General features: G+C 38.2%; 2 protein-coding genes across 11 annotated transcripts; one reads left to right on the top strand and one right to left on the bottom strand.

Moving 5' to 3' along the window:
* The first annotated feature begins 599 nt into the window (after positions 1-599).
* Positions 600-4,899, top strand: LOC116266689 (multiple organellar RNA editing factor 1, mitochondrial-like). Its single transcript, XM_050081115.1, has 5 exons — positions 600-716; positions 779-948; positions 2,840-2,874; positions 2,916-3,561; positions 4,193-4,899. The coding sequence occupies exons 1-5, from the start codon at positions 600-602 to the stop codon at positions 4,296-4,298; spliced, it is 1,074 nt and encodes a 357-aa protein (XP_049937072.1). The 3' UTR covers positions 4,299-4,899.
* A 1,681-nt stretch (positions 4,900-6,580) lies between these two features.
* On the bottom strand, positions 6,581-18,939 carry LOC116266950 (TOM1-like protein 5). 10 transcript variants are annotated; one of them, XR_004175489.2, is made up of 11 exons: positions 18,713-18,938; positions 17,224-17,400; positions 16,033-16,114; positions 14,278-14,376; positions 14,008-14,121; positions 12,664-12,818; positions 11,197-11,272; positions 10,756-10,841; positions 8,753-9,166; positions 7,540-7,961; positions 6,581-7,307 (listed from the first exon to the last, which is right to left on the bottom strand). XR_004175489.2 is itself a non-coding variant. In XM_031648474.2 (10 exons), the coding sequence occupies exons 2-10, from the start codon at positions 17,322-17,324 to the stop codon at positions 7,631-7,633; spliced, it is 1,458 nt and encodes a 485-aa protein (XP_031504334.1). In that variant the 5' UTR covers positions 17,325-17,400; positions 18,735-18,939; the 3' UTR covers positions 7,425-7,630. The 10 variants fall into 10 exon arrangements, 9 of the variants coding, with proteins under 9 accessions (XP_031504334.1, XP_031504335.1, XP_031504333.1 ...); XM_031648474.2 differs by lacking the exon at positions 6,581-7,307 and having other exon boundaries at positions 7,425-7,961; positions 18,735-18,939; XM_031648475.2 differs by lacking the exon at positions 6,581-7,307 and having other exon boundaries at positions 7,425-7,961; positions 18,708-18,939.
* Between the last annotated feature and the right edge of the window lie 300 nt (positions 18,940-19,239).

The following is a 19,239-nucleotide window of genomic DNA, read 5'->3' on the forward strand; positions in this document are numbered from 1 at the left end:
TCTTACGTAAAAAATATATCTTGTGCTAAGAAAATATTTTAACCAAGTTGAATTTTTGTTCTTCTTCCTTCTCAGCCAAGACATTAGTATCAGGTTAAGGAAGGACAAATGAAATAGTATCCCAAGCTTAACCCAACGATCTGTAGAACTGCAGAATGCGGCCGATTGGGGAGGACTCGAAGTTTCGGCCTGTGAGTGAGCCGGGTTCGGGTACTTGAACCAAAGTATGTCGGGTCAAGGAATCGAATCTTAAACCCGAGCAGTAAATCTTCGAGGAGCACTCTTCAAAGTTCAAACCACTTGTTCATAATGTAAAAAATATGTCTTGTGCTAAAAAAATGTTTTAACCAGGTTGAGTTTTTGTTATTCTTCCTTCTCAGCCAAGACACTAGTATCTGGCTAAGGAATGACAAATGAAATAGTATCATGAGTATACCACAAGATTGACACTACAATAAAATTTCTCATTTTATCCCTCCGAAACAAATAATCAAACACTTTCATGGCAGTTCATCATCAACTGTTCAAACTCCTATAGATCAGAAAAGAGCATCACCTACCCAAAATGCATCCAGTGTTTGTTTGCTGCGCTTAACGGTATGCTTGCCCTGTCCCTTCTTGGGAGGGCCCTTCCCTCGGTGCTTCAGCATCTCGAGCTTCGCCAGGCGCTCGTGCTCGAGCCTCCCCATCACCAGGGGGTCGTCCTTCTTGATGTCGTACGGCTACCACTCCGCCACCTTATCACCGATCAGCTTTTTCCAAATGATTTTGTGAGGAGATCTCTGCCCCGTCGGGTTATGATGGAAAGATAGGACCGGACACGATCCTCTTCGAAGGATGTGACTACAATCATTGGCTGATTACCATGGAGTTCCCCAAGGACCCGAAGCCCAGCCCTGAAGAAATGGTCGAGACCTTCGTCCAGACGCTCACCAAGGTCGTCGGAAGGTGTCTCCGGCTTCCCTCTGTCCATTTTGTTTCTCTATCTCTCGGTTGGATTTAGCTTGATGTTGACTTTTCTTCCCTCCTGCTTTCACTTTTCTTCTCGTTTTGATTATTTTGTGGTTTCCATACTTCTGTTCTGTTCTCAGTTGATTGCCGGTTGTCTTCAGGTATGTCGTTCACCGTATTTCGGTGTGTTTATTCGTGGTCACTCGTTATCGTTTGATGGGTGTTATTCAGTAGTGTTGTTTGATGAATTCTGGAGGTGTTTGGAACAGTTACTTGACTTTTGTTGGTGTTGTGTTTTGTTAGATTGTGCTATATCATAGCATTTCTTTCTTTCTATCTTTTTTTTCTTCTAGTTTCATTAAGTTTTGGCTACAGATTGTCTTATGACTCTGGATAGAGTTGTGGTTCCACATTTGATCTGAAAGGTTGGTATTGTGGTCTCGAATCCGACCTAGTTTGTGCTGGGTCTACGTTATCTATTCTTCCTCTGGCGCTTTCCCTCATCGTTGCGCATTTCATCATGCACGCAGCAATTCTATGACTGCGAAGCATGCTGACCATTTTACTTTTAAGACTCTGAAGAATGAGCACCATTTTACTTCGAGTTACCAACTTAGGAACCTGCATCTCTTGATGAAATGAGGATTTCATCATGTTTCTCAATATTGTCAACTCCTTTTCATTTGATTAACGTTCTATGGAGAGTCTTAGGATCGGAATGTGCTATAAACGGATAAACTGTCATTCAAAAGCTATGTGGCTAGGCCTACCACTAGGCCTGAACTCTCCATTGTTTGATGCTAGTCTAGTTATGGTAAGTGAATGGGTTTGTTATCTTGCTGGCATCAAGAAGGCGTCCTTGCCAGTAGGTTTATAACTTTATTCTTTCCTCTAGGCAAATCTTATTTTAAAAATGCGAGGGGTACTCCGACTGTTCTTCCCTGCCAGTTTTTTCCTCCAGGCAAAACTTGTGTATTGCAAAATACTAGGGGTACTCGACTGTTCTGCTTTATTAGTTTGTACTGCTTTCCGTAGGTTATTGTTTCTCTGCTTAATTTTGAGATATGTTGAATGAACACTTCTATTTGGGCATCATATTCATGTTGATTTGGCTAGACATCAATGTGGCTCCTGGACGTGGTGAAAGAACTGTTGGGTCTTTGGGCTCTGTAAGGACGAGAATGTCCATTTTTATCAATGGTTGGATGCCTTCGGGTTTGAAAAAGTGTTTTGTCAAGAAAATGGGAACATTTTTTTTTTCTTTTTAAAGCCATCTCAGCACTGCGTTCTTAGCTTATAAGATAGAATTTCTGTCTTGGTAATTGAAACTTTAGTAGTATAAACTATAAACATTCGTTTTTATTTACTGACATGCTTCTTGTTTCAAAAAAAAAAAATACTATTGCTTGGCAATGATTTGTCTATTTTCACTTCATATATATCCGTGTTTCCCCCAATGGTCCACATAGCATAATGGATTTAAAATGATGTGAAGGATGTTTTAAATAGTTCTGCTGGACACTTTATTTATAAAACCAATGGTCCACATAGCATAATGGATTTAAAATGATAGAAACTCATCTCCGAGTTGTCTCTGAAGGTTTTGAAATGAAAGAAAAATCTTGTTGGATATTCATTCAAAAGGACTTGATTAATAATTTGGCTTCTTACTTCTCCTTTGTTGCTACGGGCCATTTCATGTTCTGGTTATGTGGGAATTTATTTTATTGACATATAAAATTTTAAGACACGTTTATTTGATTGTTTAGTGCTCCGGTGTTCGTTATCCTTCCTGTTTTCTTTCTTTTTTACCATCTTTTTTACCATAAGATACTGTATCTTGGTTATGGTGGATTGAAACAACTAATGAAGACTCGGCTGTTCACAGCGTGGAGGAAGCTAGAAAACGTATGTATGCTTGCAGCAAGGATTCAATCAATACCCTCCACCATCTAATCGCCACAACACTATGCAAGGTGGAAGACAAGATTGTCCACCACCACCACCTGATCGCAAGAACACCATGCATGGTGGAAGACAGGATTACCCATCACCGCCACCACCACCTGATCGCCAGAACACCATGCAAGGTGGAAGACAGGATTATCCACCACCACCACCACCAGGGAATTTTTCTCCAAGTGGCGATTTCAGGAACTCCATGCAAGGTGGAGGACCTAATTACCCACCACCTCCACCACCAAGAAATTTTGGACCCAGTGGAGGTGATATGCATGGTTATGGTCCTCCAGCTGGCAGAGACTTCACTCCACCTGGTAATAGAGGGTTTCCTCAAGGAGAAAGAAGAGACTATGGGCAGCAAGTTGGGGTGAGTTATCCTCAAGGTGAACAAAGGGACCCGATGGCTGTTGGTGGGAGAGATTATGCACCAGGCGGTGGGGATTTTCAGGGAGAAAGAAGAGGTCCTTTCCCACCATATGGGAGAGACCATGACCAGGGGGTTCAAGGTAATTATGTTCCTCCAGAGCATAGGGACTTTTCACAAGGAACAGGTAACAGGGATTCTTCACATTCTGCTGAAGGAAATTATGGGGGTTCCGGCAGTGATTATGCCATTATGGTTCAACTGGACATCCTCATGGTGGACAAGTAGGGCTTTTCTTTTTTCTTTTCGTTTTTTGGTTTGGTTTTTTGACAATTAAGTGAAACGTCTTGCAGTTATCTTTGTAGCATATAGTGTCATGACAGATATCGGTTGCTGTAAATATTTTTTGGTTGCCTGTGGAGAACATGCTTGTCCTGCTGAATGCTTTGTTCTCCTCTAGTTTTCTGGCTTGGGATTTCATAAGGAATGTGATGAACGACTTGATTACCGCTTGGTCTGTTCTAGACTAATACAATCTCCAGGAACAGATACAGATTGTAGGCTACTTCTGATAATCTGCAATTACAGAATCTGTCTCCCTCTGATAATCTGTAATTACTGAATGTGTCTCTGATGGTGGAATTAGTGATCTCATCTTTTCTGCTCAATGCTGCACCATATTTATCACTATTAGTTGGTGGATTCATATCCTCAATATTTGCTCCCTTTCAAGTACCTAGAAGTTTAGGCACCTTGTCCTCCATCAATCTGATGAATTACACAATTTGCTTCATTTTTGTATTGCATTACTGGAAATGGTTTCTGGTGATTCAAATATATGGATACATGTCTTCCCTTGGTGCGAGTCACTTTTGCTCTGTTTGTTCACTGAATCTGACTTCATTTGAAGTTTAGGTGCGCGTCCGGAGGAACTGAGCTACCTGGGCAGGAGGTGGAGGTTACCCAAGGTGCCATAGTTCGCCCCGGCGTGAGTTGCTGCAGAGCTGGCGGTGGCGATTAGGAAGAGAAGGAGGAGGAGGAAGCGTGCCTCTCCAGTGGTCCTCGGTGGTGGTGGTGGTTCTCAGGCCATGGCGGGTGGCCGTTGCTGCACCTCCCACCCTGCCTCGCCTTCGTTAGTTTGTTATCATCGTCTCGACTCTCGGCTGGAGCTTCCTGCCTCACCGTCTAGCGTCTGCCCTGCTCACCTTCTGCCTTGCGTACCTGCAGTTTGGTACTGCAATCTATATTCAGGTTCGCGGGTACAATAAGCACAGAATCCAACTGACCAGTGACCATGCGCCGTTTTTACTTGCATCAGCTCACAATATGCCTCTTGAAGGTAGCTAGATCTAGAAAAAGGAAAAGAAAGAACCTAATAAAATAAGCCTTGATCCGCTGGTCCTGCCCTCTTTCTACCCAGATAAGTTTTTGTGGCTCAACGTCAAAACCTGATCCGTGTTACCCATCACTGATTATTTTTTTTTTCTCATATACGTTCATATGTAAAAACAACAGGATTCTTGATTCAGTTTCTGGTTCGAGGTTTCCATCAGAATGAATGTGAACAAGCACGGCGCCCACGACAAGTATCCAAATCCAGATAATTGTAAATCATTAGATTTGATCTGAGGTTTAGTTCCAGAAGATCACACCCCAGTCCAAGATCTAATCATATGGTTTTGATTAGGATCGATGCTAACAGAGCCAATCTCTTCCTTTTTCATCTTTAATCATGTTTGTTAATTAGTCGGGTCTATCTGTCGCGACTTGGTTTCCACATTTTCAACTTAATTTTTGCCATCTGGTCTAGAATCAACGGCACATATGATTCTCATTAAGCTTCATATATGAGTATATGAAGATCTGGTGGCTACCAGTTTCTCTCTCTATATATATACACACACATATACATTTCTGGCCAGTTTGGTACTAGACTCAGTTCAGCCTTATGAGACATATATATATATATATATATATATATATATATATATATAGAGAGAGAGAGAGAGAGAGAGAGAGAGAGAGAGACGCAAACAGCATATATCACAGTATATGTGTACTAAATGAGACATTATGTTTGCAGACTAATTGAATAAGCTGAAGGCATTTTCAGTTACTTTGGTTGTTTACCAGCCTAATTAGGTCCCATTGTAATTAGATGCCTAACCTATTGATGCCACATGCCAGCCTAATTAGTGTGAATAATATTAGTTTGCCCAACCAGTTCACCCTGATCCTCCACAGTTAGAGATGCATATGTATTGCCTATTTGGATCTATTAGTTAAATCTGATAAAAAAATTTGGATCCAACTACGAGTCAATTTGAAACCCAGTATACAATTTCATAACCAAATTCATATCCAAATATGATCACTGACTGGGATCCGATAAAAATACCGCCTGAATACGTAGAAAAATCCAATCTTATACTACTTGGATCCAAGTTCAATCAACATAATTAAGCTGTTTGAGTCTGAATCCAAATCTAATTAGTCTTGGTAAAGGCTGGATTCAGTCTGGATACAATCGGTTTACATCCATATCCACAAACGGAGAACACAAGTCCACCAGGATGGATTTCCCTTCCGAGACTGATAATTACCCAGCAGGCTACCTGACCAAACCCAGTGACCTGACCTTTACATTCAAGCCACCAACCTCCGACTTCAAAGTCCCACGCCACCATGGCATAAGGATTCGAATCAGGTGTACTTTTTACCATGTCCCATCTCGAGGGTTCACATATTTAAATTCGAATATAAAACAGTCTATGTCACATTCAAATCTGACTTTTGAATTCACAATATGAATATTTTTTTTTCACGTTCAAATCCGACTTTTAAAATACAGAACTGAGTCCAAACCATATCACGCTATGAGAACTGCACTTTTAAAATAGATGGGTATTGAATATAAGACGTCTATTTAAAGCTGAATCAGTATCCAAGTTCAATCGGATATTTATTTTAAACTGAACTCAAATTCGATTGGATGTTATTTCTTAATCCAAATCCAACTTCTAAACATTATGTTGATTTTTTTTTTAACATTCACTTTTTGTTTTGTTTGTTTTTGTTTTTTTCTTTGCAGTTTGATTGGATATCTTATTCAAATATGATCCATTGACATCCCTACTCCTAAATAAAAATAGCAGCAAAACCTCATCTCACATCTGCATGTAAAAATGTCAGGACTTAGATCCACGAGGCGGTTAATGCAACACGCAGGGGGCAAGGCCTGGTAGTCATAAGCAGTCAGTAAGGCCTGGTAGTCATAAGCAGTCAGTCTCCTTTTCAAATTTACATAACATCAACACCAATATGCAAATTAAAGTACAGTAAAACACGAAAGCAGACTTGACATCCTTGGGGATGAAAGGAAAGGTGAAAGTTTCAGGTCTCAGGATGAAATACTTATCATGCGAAGACAATTGAACATGCAGACCCAACTCCATAGGGCAAGGACAAGGATTCATCTACGTCACAAAGTCGTGACCAGGAGGACGAGAACAAGCAAGGGGACATGACACGTTGATGTGTTCAGGCATCACTGCAAGATAGGACAATGAACAAGAGAAGATAGGGAAGGTTTGAAGGAGAACATGGACTTCTTCCTTTTGTACTTGCGATGGAAGTTGCTTCTCCTCTTCCAGAAAACTTCATCAAACCAAGAACCCCCTTTCTCAAATCATGTTTCTTGTTGTGCCTGTGAAATCAGCATTCTTCACCAGCCAATCATACTCTTCAATCACTTTTCTCTTTACGATCAGATTTCTCAGGGCGCCATGTTTCACGCCTTTTCTGACTGCTTCCGAGAAGGAATGAAACAAATAGCCACCATGAAGATATGGGCGGGGCATGTAAAGGCTGAAAAAGCTGTAACTTACGAAAACCTGATTGTACTTCCTCTCATGGTGAATTTTTTTTTTTTCACAGAAAATTTTGAAGAACTTGGAGTAGAATCAGCGTAATTTAGAGACAAACAGAAAAAAAAAAATTTAAAAACTTGGGCCTTGGGTGTCCTTGGATTCTGAAAAATAGCGGAGGAAAAAGTATTAGTTTGGTGCTCCCTAACATCTGCAAGCGCTGGGTGTAATTGTGTAAAGAAGAAAATATCTGAAGGCAAAGCAAGGAGAGAAAAGTCATAGATCAGGAAATGTACAAGAACGTAGTTGACAAGGGCATGCACCAGTTACAGAATAATTATTATGGCAGATATCATAAATAAGTCAGTATGTGATATCAATAAAGAATTTACTCACATAGCAGTGGCGGATGCACATGCATAGAAACTCCTCAACTGCACATGCACACAAAAAATTGCGGAAAACCAAGCAAAATTGAAGGGGACTTTCATTCATTGAACTTCATGCTTCCACTCTGCGAGCCATTTCCATTTCTTTTGCGAAGGGAAAGTCCGCCTAACTTTATACCAATCTTGCCTGGAGCAGCAGTCTCTTTCTCCTTGAAAAACAAATCTCTCTCTTTGCTTTTTGCGGGTGGAGGTGGGATCACAGGAGCTGCCTGGATAGGTTCAGATTCTTGCGCCTCTCTTAGTGATGACCAAAATGGTGGGGGTGGCGGTGGCGGCAGATTTTCAAGAATGAAGGAATCTGATGAATTTGATGAGCTTTCAGATGGATCCTCCCTCCAAGCTTGGGCACAGGCCTTTCCTTTTCGATCTCTGGAAGACCATTTCAGGTAAAAGAAGTCAACAATAGAAAGTTGAGCATACATGGTATAAAGAATCATGCGCAGAGCAATGAATGAATGCACGTAGCACAGATGACCAGCATTTAAAACCATCTAAGGGGAATACTGCAGATGAGCGATACTACCACATGCAATCTAGGCCCACCAGCTGTGCATCAAATCATTTAACATGCATTTTTTGCATGTTAGCCATTTACCTTAGAAAGCATATTTGGTTTTCTTCTTTTGCTGTGAAAGTAGGACCAAAAATTTTCTATGCAAGACATGTTTGATGTGTCCTCACTAAAACTCTTGAAGAGGCATAGGCTAAGACACCTATTTCAATAAGAAAATCCTTATTTATTTTCTAAAGAGAAACCGGCATTTGGACCGATACTCTATGGCTACTCAAAAGGGAACTACAAGTAATTCATACTTCTGCAAATGCTTATGGTGGTAGCTGGAACGTGAAAAAGATGATAGTTACAAGTGACATGGTATTGGTGGTCCAGCAGGAAGGTTTTTTCTAAATACTGGGATCATTCACATTACATTGAAGAACTGGCTTTATACCATGAATATTATTACAATCACGGCCTGGCCTATTTAGGGAAATTGCACAGTGCTGGTTCTTAATAGTAATTAAATAGGATAATATTACGTAGCATGATTAGCGATCTTACTGGATAGCTGGTGACTCTCTCCTATGCAACAGATCTTCATGACATGAGGAAAATAGAATGCAGAAGCATTTGATGCAATATGTCAGCAAATCAGCTTTACCTTTGAAGCAAACAATCAGCTTCCTCTTCATCTTCTGTTTCTTCATGGTTGACAGCAACACTTGATGAATTTGGAGCTGAGGGGAATTGATCTTCATGGTTGACAGCAGTACTTGATGAATTTGGAGCTGAGAGGAGTTGATTGTCATGGCTGACAGCAGTACTCGATGATTTTGGAGCTGAGAAGAGTTGATTGTCATGGCTGACAGCAGTACTCGATGATTTTGGAGCTGAGAAGAGTTGATTGTCATGGCCGACAGCAGTACTCGATGATTTTGGAGCTGAGAAGAGTTGATTGTCATGGCTGACAGCAGTACTTGATGAATTTGGAAATGAGAGGAGTTGATCATGTTTAGTGAGCAACTGCTGCAGTTGCTCATTGAGTTCTATCGCTTGTGAAACTAGTTGATCATCACTGAAAAGTTCAAAAAGAAGAAAAATCAATAGATACAGTGCATATGTTCAAATTTGTGCGTTTGCTTGTGTATGTATATAAACCTTTTTGCTGTATTTTGTGTATCTTTTGTTGTGTCTTTTTGTATCTTTTTTGTTTTATTTTTTTATCGAAATAAGGCTTTGACCAGATTGGGCAGCCTGTTGAATAGTTCTGGGTGCCTAGATTTACGGATATGTTTGTGGTTGTGTGATTATGCCCCTACACCAAAGATTTTTGAAAATGCTCTACACCATGATCAACACTCATACTTACACCCATGTGAAATAGTCTCATGCTTTCCGAGCAATGTAACATCTGTCTAAGTGCATCTCATACCATTCACCTGGTCAGCTAAAATAAAGCTGGTTTACAACATTCTCACACTGTTAAATCATCAACATCTTCATCAATCGCTTTCTGTGCAGGTAAATTTCTAGTTGCCTTTTTCTCCATTGTCTCTAGTCCTTCTCGTCAGTCTTTTGAAACATCTGTGGCCGATCTTGATCCACTAAGTTGTCCTTCTTGCCACATTTGCTCAAAGATTTCCTAAATCCTTGGCTCTTTTTGTCAAGATCTGTAGCACAACTTTGTGATTCTCAAGTTGTGCTTGATCGCTTGATGCACCTGTCACAGCCTGGCCAACTTGCTCATTAGGTGTATATGAACTTTGAAGTAAGTCCATGGTTTGGCCTTAAGTGCCCAAGAAACTCAGTGTTTCTTAGATTTTCAATGCATCCAAATATCATCAAACAACTACAAAATTTCACAAAATAGGTACTAGCCGCAGGGTTTCACAACCCTTAGTGGGTAACCATATCTCTGGACGAAAGTGAAGTTTTCTTGTGTAATAAATCAAGAGAAAAAATAACTAATCAACAAAGGCATTTTGCCTGTCATGCTCATCTATTGAGCCATGCCAACCCTGGACATGTTTTGATTTCAAATTATGCCTCATTGAGGTCCTCTTCCATGATGACTATCTCATACTTTTCTGTCTCAGCCGAGCAGGTTCACTATGGTCCTTGCACGATATTTATTCCCCTCCCTACATACCATTCTTCAGAATGTGCAACCAATTACAGACATCAACACCATAGACACTTGTTGAGAGTTGCAATCGGTTTTTCTTTGCTCTAACTTGATTATAAAAACTAAACCTGGCTTCCAAGGACCAAAACCATTAGGGCAATCAAAACCAACTTGGCCACCAAGACCGACCTTGGCTCTGATACCACTCGTTATGACAAAAAATTTTTCACTCATGTAGTGCCAAATATTGCCCAACCCTCAATGTACCATGGTAAAGTGCTCAAAAAGCAGATGGGCTGTTGAATGCGCCAAAAACATCAGTATCAATCAAAGCATAAAGAAGCTCCGTATATGCCAGTCTGCTAGACTGCAGGTCCATTACTAAATTGAAACTGTGAACAATGAAGAGAAGCAAGTGGAAAAGTTTTATTTGTCCATGTCTTGGATGAGCATCTATATCCTGTCTACTTGCAGGTTTGTCCAAGTTTCATGCTATGTCTATTTCCACGTAAACTTTTACATGGCAGTAATGGCCTCACCATGAAGTCATCACCAGATGCATAACTCGTTGCTTTTCGAAAGAGCATTGTTCCATGAGATCCAGGGTGAATTCATTTGTAGCACCCTGTAGAAAAGAAGAAACAACTAAATTTTGGTTAAAAATTCAACTCACCATCAACTTTATGGATGAACAGAACAGTAATTTGGTGGAGGCTAAAAATCGAGAAAACCTAAAAATGAAGAATAATAATCACATGTAGTGAGTTGGAACATGAAGACAGCCTAGAATTTAAAAGATAACAAGAAAAATGAAGCTGGACAAATTTCAGTGATAGGATTAGAAAAATACAAGATTAATACCACAAAGTGGCCAAAGTTTTAGCAACTAGCAGAATAGAGAAATGCTAGTACTTAAGTTTATTTCGATTTGAAATTTTGAACTATTTCACAGCATATTTCAAAAGTGATTAATTTCATACCTCAGGATGCAAAGGATCAACAGCATAAAGTACTTCTCGCAAAACCTCCATGACAGTAGTCGCTTTCTCAATAATACTGAAATTGGAGAGAATTTAATTTTAAATAGAGATCAAATAAGCATCTTGTGTCAAAGCTTGTATTATATGCAAAGAAAACAAGATGTTGCCATTAATGCAAAATTCCGCTATCACAGGAAATCTGGAAAGGTATATAGTTATATATGGAACAGAACAGTCATTGTTTTAGGGTCAGATAAACACATTCCTGAATTGTATTTACAAGTAATAAGAGAATGAACAATACATAGGTATAATCATATGCAATTTTTCATCAACAAGAGCGATCAGTTTCTGACCTTCTTAGTGTGTCTTATGCTCAATTCCTGCTTCTTGCTCCCAATAAACGTGATAAAGATTCATGCATTGTGTTCCTCACTGGGAGCCTCAGCTCACAGGAAACAAGAGCACACCATAAACTACATGAACTATGAATTTCGATCTGATAAAAGCTCAAATGGATTGGGAAACAGAAAAATGTATATTGTGGTGCAACTCCATGATGGGGAACAATGTGTACTTTCGGGTAGAACAAAGAAATCAATAAATAGTTGACAACAATTTTGCCAATCAAGAATTGTCTCAATGCACAAGTCTATACTAAAAAGAAACCACTCTTCAACTCCGATAGTTGGATGCACCATTCACTAATTAATGACACCAATTAAACCAATAAGGCCAAATGTGTCAATAAGTATCTTGTGTTTATCTTGCCTATTCCACATTAGCATGTTGGCATTCCATACATATGATCAACTGGGTTACCACTAGTCTTGTTCAGCCAGAGGTTAAGATCACTTGTAAGCATTCATCAATTTAAAGGTGCCACTCTTAATTGATGTTGGTCCAGAATCTAATATGTGAAATGCATATCTGTAAATGCCTTGTTTTTAAGGTCAATTGCCTGTATGTAATATTTTAAATTTGCAATTTTAAGGACGAGCAGCGTATCATGAATCTAATGTTACAAGAAAGTGCCATCTAAGGTCTATTGGTTTACATGTGATGGTGTACCACCTGCAACATGATCGTCTTGATGCCTGTTTTGCAAGATTTAAGTTGTATCAAGCTTTTAAGGACTTATCCAGGGAATGAAAAAGTTCTAGGGCTTTGGTATCAAATTTCACTTCATCTCCACATTTATATCCGTGCTGGATGCTGAAACTGATAAACAATTCGACCTTTCAGGTCCTTCACTAAACAAGACTGGCACCGTTGTTACACCTGTTCCACTTAACATTAGTACCAATGAGCTGACAAACATCTTCAGCCTTTAGATATTATCAACTGTAGTGGACCAAAAATAAAAACTACCACAAACCAATGGATAAAACACAGTAAGCCAAGGGCTTCAATGCTTATGCAAACTGCCTGAGCACATGTAGTTTCAGGACAACAAAAATAAATTACCTTGAATCTGGTACAGAGTCGGGATTTGGTGGGTCAGCATCTACATCAGGTTTTTGAGGAACAGTAGGTACAACAGGCAAATTTTCATCTTCAGCATTAGAGTCTGATGGATTTGATGTTGCAGCAGATTGGTCTTGAAACTGCACACGTGCACGCTGTCCACAAGTGACTGCCATATGTTAATTTTTGGTCGTTCAACACATCTATGCAACTCAGCAACTTAATTAATTCTAGATACTGGATAACTGGAAACAAATGAAGGTTAATAAAACCAAATCCAATACAGAAGCAGTGATCATGAACTACAAAGAAAACCATATGCTCGTGTTCAGCTTTCAATAGGTAGGCATAATGAAAATTCCCAAATGTAATAATTGCACTATCCAAAAGCAACTGCCATATGTTAATTTTTAGTCCTTCAACACATCTATGCAACTCTTCACTTAAATCAACTCAGCACAATTGGGAAACAATATAAAGTTCTAAAGAAACCAGATCTAAGTTAGCACTCCATCACTCCAATATAAAAGGTTAAAAGCAATAACCATGAACTAGAAAGAAAACCATGGGCCAGGTTCAGCTTTCGAAGCTAGGCATTGATCAAAATTCCCAATGTTAGTTATCAAAAGCAACATCAAGATACCCAAAAAAACTACAATAAATGCAGCTTACCATGGACACAAATTTGTATAAAATGCACTGATCATCAATCGGTGTTGGATGGTCAGATGCTTATTTATTTAATATGGATCCAGGTACAGACATGGATGAAAAGCAATTTAAAAAAACTTTGGTGCAAGAGTACAATTTTATATATATATATACATATATATATATATATATATATATATATATATCTATATATATATATATATATATATGAAAAGTCGATGTGCTGGATATTGTCGAATGGCTAACATTCAAAATTTGCCACTGAAAAGGCCATGAATCATCACTAAAACCATCATAAACTATCACCACACCATAAAATATGGCTGATGTCAACCTGACGACTTTTTTAGCAATTAAGTTTTGAATTTTAGCCATCCAGCACACGGTATCTACTATCATCCAAATTTTAGAAAAAAATTACTTTACATGTGGTACCTTATCAACCATCAATCAAGTAGCTTGACTCATAAATAGTCCATGTATTCTTATTATTTAGTGCACATATTCTATGAACTATATATATATATATAACAACTTCACAACTCCAACATATTTGCAAACAATAACAACTTCAATGTTTGTTCTACTAAAGAAACAACATGCACATTTTCTGCTGCTTAACCAAATGTTTGCAGAGAGATATATTGACCATGGATCTCTATGTTTACGTACCACCAATTCATAATAGGCTTTGTAATATTGAGGAAATTTTCCAGAAGCTCCACCTACGGCCGTTTGTGTTGCATCCAAAAGAATAAATAGTTTTTCTCTAACTGGCGAATCTAACTGTCATCATAAAATTTGAGGATCAAACTTCTGAAACAATCTTGGAGAACAAGAAATAGTGGCCAATAGAAAAAATTATAATTCTTCTTTAGGAAAATAAATGTTAGCATGGCTGATCTTGCATACATCCAGGTAATGGACATCAAGTAATCAGACCTTTTTCTTGACAATCTTCACCATTAGTTGTAGGAGTCCTGTTTCAACCACCATCCTGTGAATGTGTTCCCCACAGTTATTCATCAACATCTCCAACAACTGTGATGCCCCAAAAGCAGCTTATTGGTTACATAACACGGTGACATTTTAGATGTAGACAATTGTGGTTTAAAATGCACTGATTTTTCTAATGCTAGGCATACAGAGTAAAATTTTCTTAAACATCACAAAACAAATGCATGTGTCCATTTATCAATAAAGATGGTTGTGAGCTGCAGAGTTACCTAACATTTCTTTTACTCTGAGGATAAAAATGACTCACCACCAACACCACCACTGTGTTCAACTTCAGGAACAGGAAACACAAATGCTTATAGAAAAGAATAAAATCATTAATGAAATGTTAGACTTACTACTCAGACTTTTTTTAGTTTTTCTTAGTGGAATTTGGTGTCAGACTTTAGAAGTTAGAATGTTGAGATATTAATTGCATTTATTTATGCATCATGTACTGATCAACATGCACTTCAGGGAAACTTGAGTATCATTATCAAGTCATTAGGTTGCCTCCTAATCAAGTTTTTTCAAGTTTTTCTATTTTACTTTCCTTTAACATGCAAATCAACAATTTTGTGCAGCAAGTGCTTGGGACATACTATAATATATTCATAATGGCCTTCTTGAATCTTGATAAAAGCATAAAATGTGTGTTTCCTTATCTTCAGGTCCTTGTTACCCTTCAAAGGTGTCAGTTAATTCTTTCAGGAGCCTAGTGTCTGGGAACTGACTAATGCTTCTAACAACTATTGGTTTAATCATTAATGAAGTCAAATTATAATTGATGCCTAAAACAAGTTTTAGCACATTCATGGTCAAGACCAGCACCCACTACCCAATAGAAATACTAGGGGATGCTCATGATCCTTTCCTTTTTCTTTTTCACTAATGAATCTCAATGAGCCTGAGAAATTAAATACATTTTTTTTTTCAAAATCCCAGTACCTGATAATTTTTTGACATCAAAAACATTTATAACCAGGAGGAATTCAACTAAATCTAACAACTTATCTGGATAGCAGTCATCAGACCAGTGATGATGGAAAGGAGTTAAAGTGGTATCAGGAGAAAGGACACCAGCACTTTAAAAAAAAAAAAAATCCTTAAAATCCTACCTACAAACTCTTGAACAAGATCATAGAGACCAGATTACCCAGCTAAGGTCAAAGATTAATGCTGCTATACTTGGGATGACCACAGTTTGAGATACATAAAGTGTAAGTTAAACATCAACCAAAGTCGAAGCTGGGCATACTTGCCCACAACTGGAAGGACCTTGACTAAAGGTATTACAATAAATAAATGGTTAATGCACTTACAGATAAGTGGTTAGCATTTGTCTGGCCAACAGGAAAAAAAAAGAAACACATAGGATACTTGTATGGGATTTTGGGAACAAAAGAAAGCCATATGCTAGCCTCTTAGAGGAAAATGAAAAACCATCTTGGGGGTTCCCACCTAAGATCATGATTTCTTTCACGACCTAGTCCAAGTTTCCTATATCACTTCACAAATGCTCTATCCATGCAAGTCTCAAATGTGTGGGAGACTGTCTCTGTGCATAAGCATGAAACACAAGTTACACAAAGTTGAGCCTGCAATAGAAGTAAATATAAAGACGGTCTGCATAAGCATGCATCTTCATAAACATCCTTTGAAATTCTCAGATAGCAAAAGATTCATAAGATTAGAACTTACAACAACAGAGAAAACTTGGCTATTTGGATCCTTACATCCCAACCTTTTTTTTATCGCCTTAATGACAATTTTAGCTTCCCTGCTTCCCATAGAAAGGAAAAATGCAGTCAGAAATACCAAAGTAAAACGAAATGCAAGGATGCACAAGACTTGAGTCCAATCAAGATGAATCTGCTAAAGTGTTGTACAACAATTTTTGTGCATGTATTTGTGGTGTAAGTATAATCAGTAATTCAGCATATTTTTATATGCCAAGAAGGTCCGGGATGAATATTCTTGAACACAATAGGTGCAGTACCAAGCAGCAACAATAAAGTAGTTGCACACCATCAACAGATAAATATATGCATAATAAAAATTCCTAATAAATGTATTTCATATAGAATGATAAGGCCAAAAAAAAATCTGAAACATACTTCCAGATAGCAAACTGTCTTTCGATATCAAACCACCTCCACTCAGGACAAAATTTTATGATAAACATTTTTTCGTATCGCTAAACATGTTTTTGAGTGCTTGAGGATCATCTCTCAAAATTATGATGAGCATTTCACATCAAAGACAGCCCTTACACCTCTTGACTTCTAAACTACTCTAGAAGTTCATTCTTATCCAAAATGTCATTACAGATAATTTTTTTTTTTCAAATGGATGACTTTTCCATCAAATCAACAATTCTCCCTCAAATAGATGATTTCTTCTTGAAACTGACAAGAATCTCTCTCCTCAACTTCTCGAAATGTTCACAAATGAGAGAAGGAAAGAGTTTTAAAACCCAACCCGAAACAGGGAGCTCAGACCCCCATTTTCACATGTCCCGTATCATAAGGTAGGGGGCGTATTGCTTAGTATTGTACAATATGGTGGTATATATTGTAAAATACATAGATACACGTGTGATTCTTTAAGATACAAATGGTACATTGTATTTCTTAATGGACAATATACGTATTGTAGAATACAGCTTCATATTGTACAATATTGAGTGAAAAGTATTAGTTTGCACTCTCATATTGTTGTGGGAAAAGCAAGTGCGGAGAGGAAAAGGAGAAAGCTTCCCTAAATAAGAATAGAAATAAGCAATATAACAAAAAGGAACAACAAAAAAGGCTAGTGAACCATCTACCAGCATCATTACTAATGGCATCTCATCATTGTTTACATTTTAGATGATAAAAGGAGAGAACTTACACTGGATCGCGACTGGCTACTTCACATATTTCGATGTTTTTAGACCAATCTGGTTCATTCAGATTCTCCCTAGTTGCCAAACGAACTAGCTCAGCTGACATCTTTGGTTAGCCTTTCCAAACTTGAACAGATCACAAGAATATTGACAACTTTCTACATGGAAAAGTGTGTTTTTGCCTGCATAAATCCAATGACAAACAAATAGGAAGCAGTTAATCAGTTGTTAGTAATCTCTCCGACCATAAAAAGCTACAGCACATAAAAATCTTCAACTAAGTCTATGGTCAAGGGTAAATAAAACATTGTCAAACTACCGAACAAGTTAGACTCGCTCTATATTTCTGCAGGTACAAAGCCTATATGCATGTGTGTGAGAGAGACTGCAGATTGTATATAACATGCAGAGGACAAACAGTTACATGCTAGAAAGTTAGAAACCATTGCAAGTTGGAATGCATCAATGGAAAATTATGATTTCAAACAAATACAGAGAACACAAAGAAAGCTAATACTAAAGATCTTAAATTTATGAACCAAACTGACTCGTCAAATCAGTCATAAAATCTTTGATGGAATCGGGATTGGTCAGAAACAACTTCATACTAGGCCAATGTTTGGCCAAGGAACAGGGGGCATGGTTTAGACAGTATGCAGATTTGGCTATTATTGGTAAAATAAAATGATTTTAGTTCGCTTCTAAATTGCATCAAGTGCCCACAAAGTAAGATGAACAGTGAACGCTCCTTATTTCATGTGAGCGTACATTAGACAAACAAACATCATTTCTCATGATGGAAACTCACATGGTTTCAAGTTCCAAACGTCCAATCCCTCAAACCTGATCCTGAAGGAGATCAACGTCGATATATCCTATTTTCTTTTCATAACAACAGTGTAAGAGACAGATAATTCCACAAGTTTGGCATAACTGAACGATATTAAAAACGACCAAACGTTTCAAAACTCGCACTATCAAGATCACAAGAAATAAAATTCAACCATAAAACTCTAGACCACTTCGTGAAACAGTGAGGCGCAGAAAGGATCAACTGCATTTTTAAAGAACAGAAGAACCCGCAGAATAAATCACCCAAAAACAAAAGTAAAAAGATCCCGCCTACCGTAACAACGGCATTCCCAATAGAAGTCCAATTGCAAATTCACGAACATGAGCATCCAACGAACAAATAAAGCCCCATTTCTTCAAACGGCAGAAACGCAGTGAAAAGTCAATTAAATAGCCGAAAGAAACACATATCGCCAACGTCGTCTCAGAAAAAACGGACGGAAAAAGCAAGAGAATTCGCATTCTTCGAACACTCATTCAGCGCTCAAAATCAACGAACGGATACACTACCGCACACAAAATCATGCTTAAGCGACAATAAGAGAACGAAATTTTCACGAATTCTTTCATAGAGTCCGATGTATCTACTCATTCCAAGCACCAAGCCAGCTCGAATCTGAACAGAAAAACTTCGCACTTTACCAAGTGACGAACTAAATCGGACCTCCAAATTGACTCGAGAGAAGCAGAGAAATGGATCAGCTGCTGCCTTAACTCTCCAAATGGGGAGAGAGACTTTTCTGCACTTTCACTCTATCAACTGAGAAAATGAACTACTCGTTTCTTTTTCCTTTTTCCTACGATTTATCAATGTGACTATTTTACTCGAGTTTTTGAGAAATTTGAACGAGACGCAACGCAATTATGTATGACCCAATGCTCTATCGCTGATGACGATGAAGGCCCTCTACCGTATCGACTGGTAGGGAGGTTGTATCGGTCTCTACCTATGTATACATATATTAATATTAAAATAAATGCATTCCCTCTCGCTCTTTAATAAATTAAAAGGTTTATGAAGTCAATGCTACTGGTGGCAAAATTTTAAAAGTTAGTTGTTTAGAAAATTTATTTATTAAAAATTTAAAATGCCATAATCGGTTGTTGTACCGTAAACAATCGCTAGTTAATATATGACTGTTTTGCATATATATATATATATATATATA

This window comes from Nymphaea colorata, chromosome 13 (genome assembly GCF_008831285.2).
Source record: "Nymphaea colorata isolate Beijing-Zhang1983 chromosome 13, ASM883128v2, whole genome shotgun sequence".
Taxonomy (NCBI): Eukaryota; Viridiplantae; Streptophyta; class Magnoliopsida; order Nymphaeales; family Nymphaeaceae; genus Nymphaea; species Nymphaea colorata.

Coding starts and splice junctions, on each gene's coding strand:
- LOC116266950 (XM_031648474.2), bottom strand. CDS start 17,324: ATGTCAGCTGAGCTAGTTCGTTTGGCAACTAGGGAGAATCTGAATGAA. Junction 14,377..16,032: donor GCCAAGTTTTCTCTGTTGTT/GTAAGTTCTAAT, acceptor GGGGCATCACAG/TTGTTGGAGATGTTGATGAA. Junction 12,819..14,007: donor AAGCCTATTATGAATTGGTG/GTACGTAAACAT, acceptor ACTTGTGGACAG/CGTGCACGTGTGCAGTTTCA.
- LOC116266689 (XM_050081115.1), top strand. CDS start 600: ATGCTTGCCCTGTCCCTTCTTGGGAGGGCCCTTCCCTCGGTGCTTCAG. Junction 949..2,839: donor CTCACCAAGGTCGTCGGAAG/GTGTCTCCGGCT, acceptor GGCTGTTCACAG/CGTGGAGGAAGCTAGAAAAC. Junction 3,562..4,192: donor GACATCCTCATGGTGGACAA/GTAGGGCTTTTC, acceptor TTTGAAGTTTAG/GTGCGCGTCCGGAGGAACTG.